The 13,424-nt window shown below is 50.9% G+C and overlaps 1 protein-coding gene and 2 non-coding genes across 3 annotated transcripts; 2 read left to right on the plus strand and 1 right to left on the minus strand.

Annotated features, from left to right (window-relative positions):
• Positions 1-217: 217 nt before the first annotated feature.
• Positions 218-289, plus strand: TRNAM-CAU (transfer RNA methionine (anticodon CAU)). Its single transcript has one exon. It is a non-coding gene; the product is annotated as a tRNA-Met (tRNA).
• An 80-nt stretch (positions 290-369) lies between these two features.
• TRNAI-AAU (transfer RNA isoleucine (anticodon AAU)) lies at positions 370-443 on the plus strand. The gene has a single exon. It is a non-coding gene; the product is annotated as a tRNA-Ile (tRNA).
• A 2,391-nt stretch (positions 444-2,834) lies between these two features.
• LOC103816158 (mitotic-spindle organizing protein 2B) lies at positions 2,835-10,629 on the minus strand. The gene is made up of 3 exons (XM_050978352.1): positions 10,452-10,629; positions 10,227-10,369; positions 2,835-3,109 (listed from the first exon to the last, which is right to left on the minus strand). The coding sequence occupies exons 1-3, from the start codon at positions 10,595-10,597 to the stop codon at positions 2,949-2,951; spliced, it is 450 nt and encodes a 149-aa protein (XP_050834309.1). The 5' UTR covers positions 10,598-10,629; the 3' UTR covers positions 2,835-2,948.
• Positions 10,630-13,424: the final 2,795 nt, after the last annotated feature.

Below are 13,424 nucleotides of genomic sequence, written 5' to 3' on the forward strand. Positions count from 1 at the left end.
AGAGTGGCTGCCACAGGGACTTAGGCTGTGGTTCCCGGGAGGAGGTGAAAACTCTAACAGCAAGAGGGGCATCACTGCGTGTTAATTCGGTGTCCCCCGTTTTGGGGCTAACGGGGTATTCCTGTCACCCCGTGCAGGCTGTTGAAGCTGCTGAAGTTGCCGGACGCATTGGAATTATAGATAAGAATATGACTTCTGAAGGAAATATCTCACAGGTAGCAGAGTGGCGCAGCGGGAGCGTGCTGGGCCCATAACCCAGAGGTCGATGGATCGAAACCATCCTCTGCTAGGAACTTTTTCATTCTCTTTTCCCGGGAGGCGGGGCTATCGCCGAGTCACCAGGCGGCGGCGCAAGCCTGCTTCCATCGGGGCCGGTTAGCTCAGTTGGTTAGAGCGTGGTGCTAATAACGCCAAGGTCGCGGGTTCGATCCCCGTACGGGCCAACCTAGCTTTTTCCTTTTTTGGCAGTGATGGCGCAGGGGAATAGTCTGTAGGAAAACAGAGATCCTGTGCTGCTCAGCCCTGGCGGATGGTCCACGGGAAGAGCTTCTAGGCTCTCCCCCTTTTCCCTACTCCTCCTTTTGGACGTGTTAATTCCAGTAAAGGATAAACTGCACCGGGTGCTCATGGCAGGTGTATCATCTCCAGCAGCCCTCAGACCTGGCACTGACCTCAGCTGTGCCATGGCTGGATTCAGGTGTGCAGCACTAACCATTGCACCTGCTGCTGCTGTGGAGGGGCTGAAGGTCAGACCTCGGCCAGCCAGGTTTATTGTGGCCATCTGATGACAGATAAGAATCAGCTGGGGTACAGATGGAGCCTTGGTAGGCAGGCAGGGTAGTGGAGTCAGTTGTCCTGAGAGAAGGACTGCTGGGGTCTCCCCGCTGTGTTGGGATGCTGCCCAAGGTCACTCTGTGAGACTGAGAGCCCTCAGTTTGTTGGGTGAGTGTTTGCACATTCCGTGTTACCCTTCTAAAATCTTGAGAATTCTGAAGTCACTCAGGTAGTACAAATTCCACTTGACATGACCCATCTCTGTGCAAATATTGACAGAGCTTTAATTAGTTTGATTTGCTTATCTGCTTTAACTGCTTTATAAGGCAAATCTCATAAAATTATCTCTGGATTTTATAAACCTCCTTGGCAATGCTACAGTCAACGTTGCCCATTTAAATGGTGAATTGTCAGAAACCAGGTTTGCACAGGAAGTGAATCAGTGTCCTGCCTAAGGACCCTAAGAGTGACAAATGTCCATGTCCCCCACTTTCAGCCACCAGCAAGGCTCAGTGTGTAACCTCAGGAGGCACAGGCTGTGTCTGTAATCCCAGACAGGGCATTAGATGCCACCCAGGCCATCATATCCTTATCCCTCTATTTTCCCACATTTATGGCTCTCAAAACCACCCTGGTCCTCCTTATCCCCACTTTTCATTCCTCTCCTGAACATCCCATAAATCACAATCTGAAACTGCTCTTTCTTTTATCCCACACTGCAACCTTTGCCCCTAGTGAGGGACCAGATGTGACCTGCAGAGTGGCCCCATTTCCCCTCTGGCTGGGAGCCACCTCTGAGCCCTACAAGAGCCCTAGGAGCAACTGGGACAGGGAATACCTGGCACTGTGGAGGCTCCCAGGGCTACTCCAATCCTCCTCCTGTTTGTCTTCATTCTGGGAGATAAGCTCTTAACCACACAACCTAATGCTGTCTCATGGGCTAGGAGAATTCTCTGCAGCCCTGGCTGACCCTAACACCCTTCAAACACCCCACATCCTGCCCTGTCCCTTCCAGTGTCCCTGGCAACCTCAGGGGATCCACAGCCCCCAGGATATAGAGCTGAAGTGCCACAGAAGGCAGCCCCTGCCCCAGGGTGCTACACCCCAGCCAAGCACCAACTCCCTACAGCTCCCAGGAGCACCTCCAGCCCAGCAGAGCCTGGAGAGAACAAGGCTGAGGGTACCAGAGGGGTTGAACATGGGGTTTGGGGGGTGACAGGGGCCAGGAAAGTGGCTCCAAGAAGGGGTGTCAGGGCTGTAGCTGGAGCTCAGGCATGGGATGCAGCTCTGGGTTCTCGGGACCACTCTTGAGCATTGATATTCTAGAATATTAACCTTCTTCCTTGGGTGCCACTGCCTTCCAGGACTTGATCCCATGGGACTGTATCAAGCAGAAGAGGCCAAAGTCTGCGCCCCTGATGCCCAGCATTGTGATCATAACTTGTGCCTGGCTACCTCCCCTAGGGGTCTGAACTCCACCTCAGTTTTACCAAGGGGAGCAGCTGCACTTGGGTATTTGATCTGAGTAGGAGAAATCTCATTTTAGCACTGGTTGAAGCAGGTCTGTGAGAGGGAGATCTTGAGTTTAGGAATCACCATCTAACTCCCATAGAATGGAGGCACTTTCTCCTAGTTAGGGACATGGAATTCATCAGCAGCCCCTGAGTTCCCGGAGCCATTAGGAGGCACCCTAGTGCCTGGAGACCCTCTGGACCCATGCCTGGTAACACCTGAGCTCCAAGAAACCCACTCACCTGTTATAGGTACTTGTATGTGTCTTGGCCTAAGCTGTTCCCTCCCTTATCTGGTACAACCTCCTTGTTTGACCTGGTTCCTGAGGCAAAGGGGGCTGTAATACTTTGTAAATGAATAATCACATCAGCACCACTGGGAGGACTGAACGTGGGATTATGTTTGGGAGAGAGCAATTTGGTTTCAGATAGAGGTGCTGGAATGCTGTAAACAGGCACATGGGGAAACAGGAAAAGCCAAATGCAGGAACATTTCCAAGCAGCCTGCATGGCCAAAGGAAGTTCTGGAAATAAGAACCAACAGCTCTGTTCCCTGTATTACAAATCGTGGTTTTAGTTTAATATATACAACACAAGCAGCTTTAACACAAGCACAATTTACAATCATTTTCTAGCATCAAAACCCATGTTCCAAGGCCTTTTTTAGGTACTGTTGGCTCCCCCGCTGCTCTTCCCAGAGGTTCCTGCCTTCTGCACGCGGCTGGCGCTCGGCTGCCGGGGCATCCTCTGGGCAGATCCTTCCCGGCTGCTTCTTTCAGCCAGAATCTGTGACCCAGCGACAGCAGAGCTGCTTTTATTCCTGCCTGAATAAACAAATACATCCATGAGTTTTCACATTCCAGCCCAAGCATCACACACAGCAGCTAGCCACAAGCGTTCCCTCAGGAACCATGCAGGAGGCAAAATTCCATTAGATCTCACAAACATCTTCAGCATCCAGTGCAGAAAGCAAATTGGTGAATTCAGCCCAACAGGTATCGGTGCCACTAAACCCAAAGAAGTTACAGTAGAAGCATTTTTAATTTTCATGAGGTTTAATCTACAAAGTAACCAGCCACCTTGTTCCAGTCATTGCACACAGGAACAGCAGCATAGCAAACAGCACTGCTGGAACACCAAGAGTTCCCAACACCTTGAGCTGGGATAAGTGAAAGGATGTGCCAGTGTCCACTGGTGTCTGAGACTGCTGCACATCATCAGATCACACACACCTCTCTCCATAACACTTCTATCACCCAATGAGCAGATTCGGATTTCCTATCATTTTTTGGGGTTCTCAGGAACTCAGACTTCTACACAGGATTTCAGATGTTCTTACTGAGTTCAGGAGGTGAGAGTTCCCCTCCTGGAGGCACAACTGACAGGCTCTAAGAGGCAGAGTGGGAGCAGGGAGCCGTGGGTACAAAGGTAGAAACTGAGGGAGGCAAGGGGCAACAGGATCCTGTCAGAAGAGAGAGTGACAGACTCACTGATGCTGACACAAGTGTCAGGAGGGGATGAGGGACACTGACTTTTACTGCCACTCCCTCAGGTGAGAAGTAGGACTCACTTTAGGAAAGAGAATAAAAGGAACATGATGTACAGCGTTTACTAAAGATTGCAACCTCCATGAAGCATCATAAAAATGAGTAATAGCAATGAGGAAACAAAACAGGAACACAGAGGGCTGTAGTTACATGCAAGCAAGTAAAATGAAGAGTGACATTTTGGCAACTGTTCACAGTGCAACCTGCACAATATCAATGGCTGCTCTATACTCTAGAGTCTCCATGGACATGATCTTGGGTCATCTGTGCTATGGACAGTCCACAGTTACTCACAAGACCATCCTGTCTCCTTGGAGCAGCTGTCTGGGAGCAGGACTCACATCAATACTACCAGTTAACACCTTGATGCACCAGAAAGACAACCTAAGAACTCCCAAGTAGGAGCAGATGACCATTATTAATCCATAAAATTTGGGTGGCACAAAAATCCATTCACTTATCCCAGCCAAGTCAGGTGCTCTTGGTAAACTCTCTTCTTGTCAAGCAGGGCAGTTTTGTGCCAGCAGCCACCATCCCAGGTCAGCCAACCAGCCTTGCCAGCTGTGCTGTAGCTCAGGCACCTGATGCAGCTTCACTAAAGCAAGTTCTGCTGATGAAAACAAACACACTGTGCAAAGGTAAGAAGTGATCTCACAGTATTTGAGAGAAAAGTGGCAGGAGAAATAAAAGCATTATTCACCATGGTGCTTTTAGCAATCCTGGACATGTCCCCAATGTCCTCCCCCTTCTCACATGCACCTGTCTGCTGAGAGGGCAGGTCCTGCACCCACCTACAACCCCAGCTGTGTGCACACACACACTGGTACCCTAAAGCACCCCTGGAGTCGGGCCCTTGGTGTTCTGACCCAGCCAAAACAACTCGGGGAGAAAGAGTCATCTGACTGAAAAGAAGCTGGGCTCCAAGCACATGCCCTCCATCCCCCAGCCTTGGAATCACAGTAAAACAAATCAGTTAAACTGCATAACTACCCAGAATAGTTTGGGAAGCAGTCTGTGCAGACCCATGTACCAGACAATGACAGCTTCTGAAGTGTGCAGGGACAGGCATGGTTTGTGCTTCTCTCAGTTACACTATCAGAGATAACAGATTCAATTACCACAAAGCACAAAAGCAGCTCAGTGAACATAAACTCTCTGTAATTCAAGTACTACAGAGGAACAAAAGGATTTCACTGATATTTTCCTTGGTGACTGTCATGGTTTGACACTGGACAGATGGTAGGCACCCACAAAAGCCATTCACTCACCCTCCCATGTTACATCCATGCAGGGTCCCTCACTTTTCTCTGAGAGCTCTGCTGAGTCTGATTTTTGAGTGTTTCTTTGGCAGGGTGGGGGAAAAAATGAATTGTCACTCAGAGTTATAATTCAAACTCATATCTCATTACAGTGCAACCACATGACAAATCTGGCATTTACAGTATTCCTCTAAATCCTTTTTCTTCTATCAGGTCTTGCCTTGCAGAGCATAGGAAAAAGAGGAAAAAAAAAAAAAAAAAGCTTGATAATCAGCCTGAAAAGACATATTGAAAAAATTATGCCAGTGCAGCATTTAGCTCAATGTCCAGCAGAGAGGAAATCTCAGAGCCTCAGGTAGCCCTGCAAACCTCCTGCAGGAAAAGCATAACAGGAGAGAGACCTCCATGGCCATCCATTCTTCTGGGACTAGAGCCACAGCAGGTTGTGAGTATTCCAGCCTAGACTTTTTGCAATTTATTCCTGGGAAAGCTGTTTGTCTGCTGTTTCTGCTGAAGTAGAAAAGACTACTTCACTACCCATCACCTGTATTTTGAGAGGTTCAACATTTATTAATACCTGCTGGGAGAGGAAAGGTACAGGAACTTTTAACCAAGGCAATTTCAGCCATCCCAGAAACACAGTACAGCTGAGAATTTTTTTGTCAGTTCTTAAATAATTGACATAATGACAATTTCTGTACCAGAAGATAATAGAGGTCTATAAATTGAAGCTATTTGGTTGCCTCAAGTACAGAAAAAATATTCATTTTGGAATGCGAGCCTGGGGGAAGGGAGAGGAACAGCAACAACTCCACATCAGGAATGCTCTGTGCACAGAACTTGTCCCATGCATTTACCAGGCCCATCATTAGACAAAACATGAATCAAGGCCTCTCATCCAAAAGGTTTAAACTCTATTGTTTATGGCAGGGAAAGCTGGGGGGAGTGAGAGTTGCAAGGTAAGATCCAGAAGGCAACCTAACTGCTCCTCAGTGACTGCAGGAAATCCAGTCACGGGAGTGGTATTGATGGAGAGCTGGAAAAAACCCGAGCATGAGCAATTAAGTAAGAAAACCATGATCAGGATTCTCTAAGCCCTTTAATTAGTCCTATATAAGTCACCAATAGGTCATTCTACAGATCTGTTTTCAGAGAAGACATGCAGACCACAAAGTGTCTGGGAATATTTTCAGGTGCAAGGCACACATCACCACCACTCAGACCCCATGGGGATATTTAATTTACAATTAAAGCATAACAGCCAGTATAACCCACAGGAAAATTCACTGCATGATGTATAAACCCCAGATTAAATAAATGTAAGATAAATCCTTTGCACATCCAAGGGGATTCCCTCTGCCATATTAGAGCCTTACACAGAATTCTTTGTCAGCATTATCCTTATCTCCTTAATACAGAAGTCTACACTACAAATCCCACATCAAGTTGAACTCTGAGATAACTCGAGGCCGAGTGGAAGAGTAATGCAAAGCAGCTGGCATGGCCAGCCAGCAGCACCCAGGAGTGCTGACAGTCACCCTCCAAAAAGCTGCTCACAGCTAAAGACAGACTGCACAAAGGGAAAGAAACAAGTGAGAAAAAGGGATAAACAGGGAAGGATAAAAACCCACAAAGATGGCAAGCAGAACACACAAGAAGGACAAAGTTAGCAACAAGCTGTGTTATACACTGAGGAATATTTATGAAACAACTGAACAGCAACACTTAAAATTCTGAGGTCTTGACTGTATCTAAGTATTTACACAGGAATTAGGTAGTTAAAAATACAGGGGCAGAAAAGGATTTGTGATTGTCCAGAGCATATTTTCCACACAGACCATAAAAACTCACCATGAGAACCTCTGACAGAGCCCATGGCTGGTGATGGGCTCAGTGTTTTTTCTAGCAGGCACTGGAGTTTGTGAGAGTTTCCCTGGGCAGGAGAGCATTCTGACCCCTGCTACGCACAGCTCCTTTCTTCCTGTGCCAATGAGCTCCTTGCAGCCCTAAAATCCACACACCAAGTGATAGCCCCACAAAGGAGACAGGTTTTGAAAAGCAAGCTCATGTTAACAACACATTCAGAAGAGAAATTAGCTGTGGCAAAGCTTTGGGAGGTAAGTCTATGGGAAGACACCCTCTGGGGAAATGGGGAATGTGAAAAAAAGAGGCTGGAGTGCCAAGAGTGAGACAAGCATCAAAAAGTATTCATCAGCCTAAAAAAAGAGCAGGGCATTGACATATGCATGTGTATAGAGAGGTAGAAAACTGCAGGGGAACCAGAGGGACTTGAGGGTTGGCTGATGGAAACAGAAAGCACAGAAATATGTGAGAAAATGGGTTACTTAATTACACATATGTCTAGTCTAGGCCAAACTCATCACTGTCCTTAACCCTCCCCCTCACACACACAGAAAGGACACCTGGGAAATTCTTTCTATTTCAATCCAGCACTTTCCCTCCCAAATGAAATGCTGAGGGACCCATTTTGAATGTAGCTTGAATTAAGCTGCATCCAGCTAAATATGCCAGATGGATGCTGCAATACCCACACAGAGCAATTTGCAGGCAGCTGTCACGGATTCAGTTACCAGCCAGCACAGAAGGCCATGGCTGTGCTCTGTGGGAAAATACAGAGCTACTAATTTCAGACTTCCTGATGCTTCATCAGCACAAAAGCTGAAATAACTACAGGGCATCCCCCAGCACCAGTAGTGCTGATCAGAACTGCTGCATCAGCCTTATTTTAGCTGTTTCTAAAAGACTCCTGCACCACGATGTGCCGGGAAGCCTCAGCCAGATCTCATTCCTGATACAAGTGGAGCAGAGCAGGCTTGGGTGGGACCAGGATTCCTTGAGCCACTTGTCTGCCTCCTGACAGGGGAGAGAGTGCAGGGCTGAGCTGAAAGGCACCAAGCAGCTGGAGAAGCTGGCACAGGACAATCACTGCTCTTGTCACAAGCCCAGAGCTTGGGCTGTAACCACACAAACAAGTCCCAGCAATGCAGAAGAGGCATCTCCCCTAGCAAATGCCTGGTCCTGCATGGAAGCTGCACCATCCTCTTCTTAAATGAAGCGTCTTCCAACAAGAGATTGCAGAGCCAACAGCAGGCAGCACTTAGGTTCCCCCTCTTTACAGCAGCTCCTAAAGGGAAAGGAGGCAAGGCAAGGCAAACCCAACAGTCCTGCAGAACAGATCCAGCCCAGAGGCCACCCCCAGACACTCCCCTGGCACTTACCCAACTCCTGAAGGATGCACTTGGACTGTGCCCAGAATGAGAAAGCTCAGTGAAAGAGAAGTGATTCTTTTTCAAGTTGAAGGATGGTAAGTTTAGATAAGTATTGGAAATAAATTCTTCTTTAGGAGGGTTGTGGGGCCCTGGAACCTGGAACTGCCCAGAGCAGCTGTGGCTGCCCCATCCCTGGCAGTGTCCAAGGCCAGGCTGGATGGGGCTTGGAGCAACCTGGGATAGTGGAAGGTGCCCCTGACCATGGCAGGGAGTGGAATGAGATGAGCTTTAAGGTCCCTTCCAACCCGAACCATTCTCTGATTCTGTGATCCTTACAAGGAGGACTGGACAAAATACATCCTTCATCCTAACAGGATCTTACCAGCACTTCTTACACTCACAGAAATGAAAACAGGCCTAAGGTTGTGATAAGCCCCTGCTGAGCTTAAAGGCTGCCTAAAGCATTTTCTGAGCATTAGCTTTTCAGTGACAATTTTATTCACAAAGAAATTAGCTGATGTCAGTGGGTGCTGTGTGACAGCAAAGTCACCTGGGCTGGCAGAAACTAAAGAGAAAAGCTTTCACTCCAAGTGAGTTTGGGCTCTTATTTAACACAAGCTTACAGAAAACAACAAACCTGACACAGCTGGGAAGACCAAGCCTTCTGACAAGGTACAGAAGTGCTGTCCATTGCAATTTAGTCAGGGATGAATGTGAAAAGAAAGAGGAGGCCCAAGTGCCTCTTCATCACCATTCCGAAGCAACAGCTTGCAAAGAGGGCAAATCCAAGCTTAGCATTTAATGTTTGCCCACATCTGCAGCAAAACTGTGGCTTGATAGGCACAATCTTTCTGTTTCAGCAATTCCAGTGCATTCACTTGCACCAAGGACATATTTTAACCTCGGGAAATAAGGCAGCAATTGGCCAAACTGGCCAGTGAAAGCCAAACTAATACCAGAAATATTTACCACAAACAACACCACAAGATAAATGAACTTTTCCACTGTGAATCCAGGCTTAGTGACAGCAGACTGATTTTAGTTACCTATTTTTAAACCTTTTGGAAGTAATCCACAGAGCTGGTGAGCCAATAGTCACTTCAAGGAGTAAACAGAAATTTTATTAGAACTGGTTAGGAATAAAATAAAATTATATATCTATATATATGGCACAAGTTCAGAGCTATGGTTGTTGCTGTCCATTAGAGTATTAAGGACAGGTAAATGCATTCAAAAGCAGTAACCGTTTTAGCTGACAGCCTTCTACTTCATCTTCCCACACAAATACCATCTCTTGAGGATGGAAACCGCTGGATGAGTGTTAGAAGCCACCATGCACATGGGCATAGAGTAAAGGAAGCAACACAGCTTTCCTCCTTTTCTGGGGATTCCTCATGGCCCGGAAACTTTAACTTTTTTTGAGTTATATACAAACAAAGCAGTACTGAATAATACCGTAGATTAAAGTGGGTTTTTTTCTGTTAAGGGCTGGGCGAGCAGAGCCAGGAGGCTACAAAACTCCGCACAAGTACTGCAGCAAGCTCTCCCCAGAACCCACGAACATTAAGACAAATGGTGCTCGAGCAGGGGCTCACCCGAGCGGGCCCCTCGGGCCGGGCCGCCCCCGGGGCTCACACGGAGCGGGCCCCTCGGGCCGGGCCGCCCCCGGGGCTCACACGGAGCGGGCCCCTCGGGCTGACCCGCCCCCGGGGCTCGGCCGAGCGGCCCGCGGGCCCCTTCCCACGGCGGCCCGGGCGCGGGGTAGCGCCAGGCGCACTCCGGGCCGCGGCGGCCTCAGCGCGGGCCCGGGGGCCGGCGGACTCCGGCCGTGCTCGGGGGGCTCCGCCCGGGAACTCCCCGGGGAAGGGCCCCGCCCGCCCCGCTCCGCCCCCGCCCGCCGCGTACCTCGGCTGTCGGCGGGGATCGGCGGCGGCGCGGCGGGGCCGCTCTCGGCTGCCGGCGGGAGCCGCTGTCCGGCGCACATCGACTTCAGCACCTGGAACACGGCGAGCGGCGCCACGTTCATGCGCAGCAGGTCCAGCAGCACCCTGCGGGGGAACACCGGCGGCACCCGTCAGAGGGGGCTCCGGCGTCACCGGCGGCTCCCGCGGGGGCGCCCTCACCGCTCACCGGAACACCTCCGGGTCCAGCCCGCTGCCCGCCGCCTGCGCCAGTTCAAACAGCTCCGCCTCCTCCGCGCTCAGCAGCTGCTTCCGCCGCAGCCGCGTCTCCGCCATCGCCGCCGGTGCCGCCATTCCCGCCGGCCCCTCCGACATGGCTGCGCGGCCACGCCCCCGCCCGGGCCGCCTCACACCAGGCCCCGCCCCTCAGAAGCCCCGCCCCCGCATGCCCGGCCCTGCTGCTCCCGGCGCGGCCGACAGGTGGCGCTCCAGCCGCGGACCCCTGCCGGGCACGGCCGTAACGCCCGCGTAGGGACGGTGTGAGGTGAGAGGGGTGAGGTGTGAGGGTGTGCGGTTTACGCTGTGCAGGGTCCCGTACCCGCCCCGCTGCCCTCCGCGCCCGCCTTTGGGGCCTCCCCGCTCCCGAGCAGGCCGGACCCAGCGAGGTCGCTGGGCGCGCCAAGGGCCGTGCGGCAGTTCCGGGGGCGGAGATGCTGTGGGGACCCGCGGGGCCACACCGAACCCCCATTCTCGGCCCAGCTGTGCCCCGGGCCCGGCGGCAGCTCCCCCGAACGCGCTGCAGCCCCCGAGCTCAGAGAGCATCTGGGGTTGCATGGGGAGAAAACGGGAAACAGAGGTCTTGAGTCGCACCGCGGCGAAGCGCTGGCAAAGTGGGATTGAAATTCCTCTATCTAAATGGAAATGAGCTGTTGTCACCAGGGAGGGATGGTTCGTGGCCGCTGCCCGGCCCAGCACACACAGGCCCCGGAGCTGCGCTGTTAATGGAGAGCAGAGGGGTCACTGTGTCCCCCCCCCCTCACTGCTGTGACAGACCCCATCCCCACACCAAGCCACAGGAGACAGATGCTCCCACTCCACATCCCAAGCAACCTGTGAGTCTGTCAGAAGGTGACCGACCTTGTGCCCCCATGGTCCTGCTGACAGACAGACATTTACTGCAGATGCCAAGACAGGAGTGACATGGATGATGATAAAAGAAGGATCTTGCTCTGAATGGCCCCAAGCAGGACCAGCCCAGCAAGAACAATTATGGCTGTGTTTTGAGTGGGAGCAGCTGCTGCCAGCACGAATTACTGTGCTATGTTAAAGGGATGTCTCTGAGCAGCTCCAGCACTGCTCCCCATCCCAGCCTTGGGATGCCCCCACTAATGTTAATAGCAAGAAGCTGGTAGTGTGGAATCATCATGCCTGGGATGTTTTGGGGAGGGACACAGCCACACCACTAGCAGGGCACTGGGATGGTCTCAGCTGGAAGATCATGGAATCCTAGGTTTGGGTCAGAAGGTCCTCTAGTCCAGCCTCCTACTGTGAGCAGGGACATCTTCAATTGGATCAGGCTGCTCCAAGCCCTGGCCTTGAATAGTTCCACACACGGGACTTCCACCACCTCTCTGAGCAACCTATATCAGGGCTTTACCACACACACTGCAAAATACTTCTTGTATCTAATCTAAATTGATGTTCCTTTTAGCCTAAACACTTTCCCCTTCTATGTGGCTGAGCATGGTGGTTTGGAGACAGGCCTCCAAAACTGTGCACAAAAATGACACAACTACTCACAGGTGTAGACTCAGAATTAGGTGGAGGCATCCAAGCAGAGATGTCTTAGGACAATTTCCAAACAGGACACCAGGAGCAAGTCAGTGGTTGGGAAGAATGCTGGGAATCATCCTGAAGGGACTGAGTGGGGGTGGTCTCCAAGTCAGAAGATGAAATTTGTCCAAATGTCAAACATTTGGTCTTTAGGAAAAGATTGGAGAGGAGGCATTCAGCTGGGCCATGTCTGTGCCAGTGCCCATGTGTGTTACGCATGTGCTACCCTGCACATTCCATTGGCAGCCTGAAGGGATCAGGAGCAAATTTCTCTCCTTTGCTCTAAACTCTGGCAGCTGAGCTGTTATCTGATCCTCCTGCAGATTGCTGTGGTTGGAGACAAAACACAGGGCACAGCATTCTCAGGGATACCCAAGTAACTTAAGCATCCCTGCTAGGGCTGGGCTTCAAGGAACTTCTCCAGAGGGTAGGAAGGGGGCATGGATGACATTGTGAAGGTTTAACCCAGCCCCACAAGGATCAGTTGCTGGCTCTCTCCAGCCTGAGGTACCTGGGAGCCTTGATGACTTGTGCTGGAATGGGTGATGTGAGGCTTGGCACTAACCAAAGGGTTTCATTTCTAGCAGGTGGGAGACATTAGGGACAGAATTCAGTGAACACACCCCAGCTTCCCAGCTGGGCAAGCTCCAATTCTGCCCTCTGTCAGTCTTTTATCCCTCTTGGTTGCCTCCACCCTGCAAAACGACATATTTTCATAGAATCATAGAATGGTTTGAGTTGGAAAGGACCTTAAAGTTCATCTCGTTCTAATCCCCTGCCATGGGAAGGGGACACTTTCCACTATCCCAGGATACTCCAAGGCCCATCGAACCTGGCCTGGAACTCTTCCAGGGATCCAGGAGCAGCCACGGCTTCGCTGAGCAACATGTGACAAGGGCCTCTCCACCCTCTCAACCAAGAATTTTTTCTTATCTCATCTAAACCTGCCCTCTTTCAGTTTGAAACCATTCCCCCTTGTCCTGTCACTCCAGGCCCTTGTCCAAAATCCCTCTCCAGCTCTCTTGGAGACCCTGAGGGCCTGGAAGGGGCTTTAAGGTCTCCCTGGAGTCTTGTTCTCTCCAGGCTTAACAGCCTGAACTCCTCCAGCCTGTCTTCATGGCAGACAGCCCTGTGAGCATCATTTTGGCCAGTGAAGTCCTCTGCAGGGCTAACACAGCCCCAGGCTGACCCACAACCAGGAGAGTGGCACAAGGCCAGGGCTGCACCAGCTCAGAACTGCTGTTCCCAGCAGTGCTAATCCAATTACAAAACAAACTTCCTTGCCCCATGATCAGGAGCTGCAGCAGGCTAAACCAGCCCTGTGACTGTGGAGGGCTTTGTGAGGGACCAGCAATGAATGACAGAGGGA

Source organism: Serinus canaria, chromosome 10, assembly GCF_022539315.1.
Source record: "Serinus canaria isolate serCan28SL12 chromosome 10, serCan2020, whole genome shotgun sequence".
NCBI classification, from domain to species: domain Eukaryota; kingdom Metazoa; phylum Chordata; class Aves; order Passeriformes; family Fringillidae; genus Serinus; species Serinus canaria.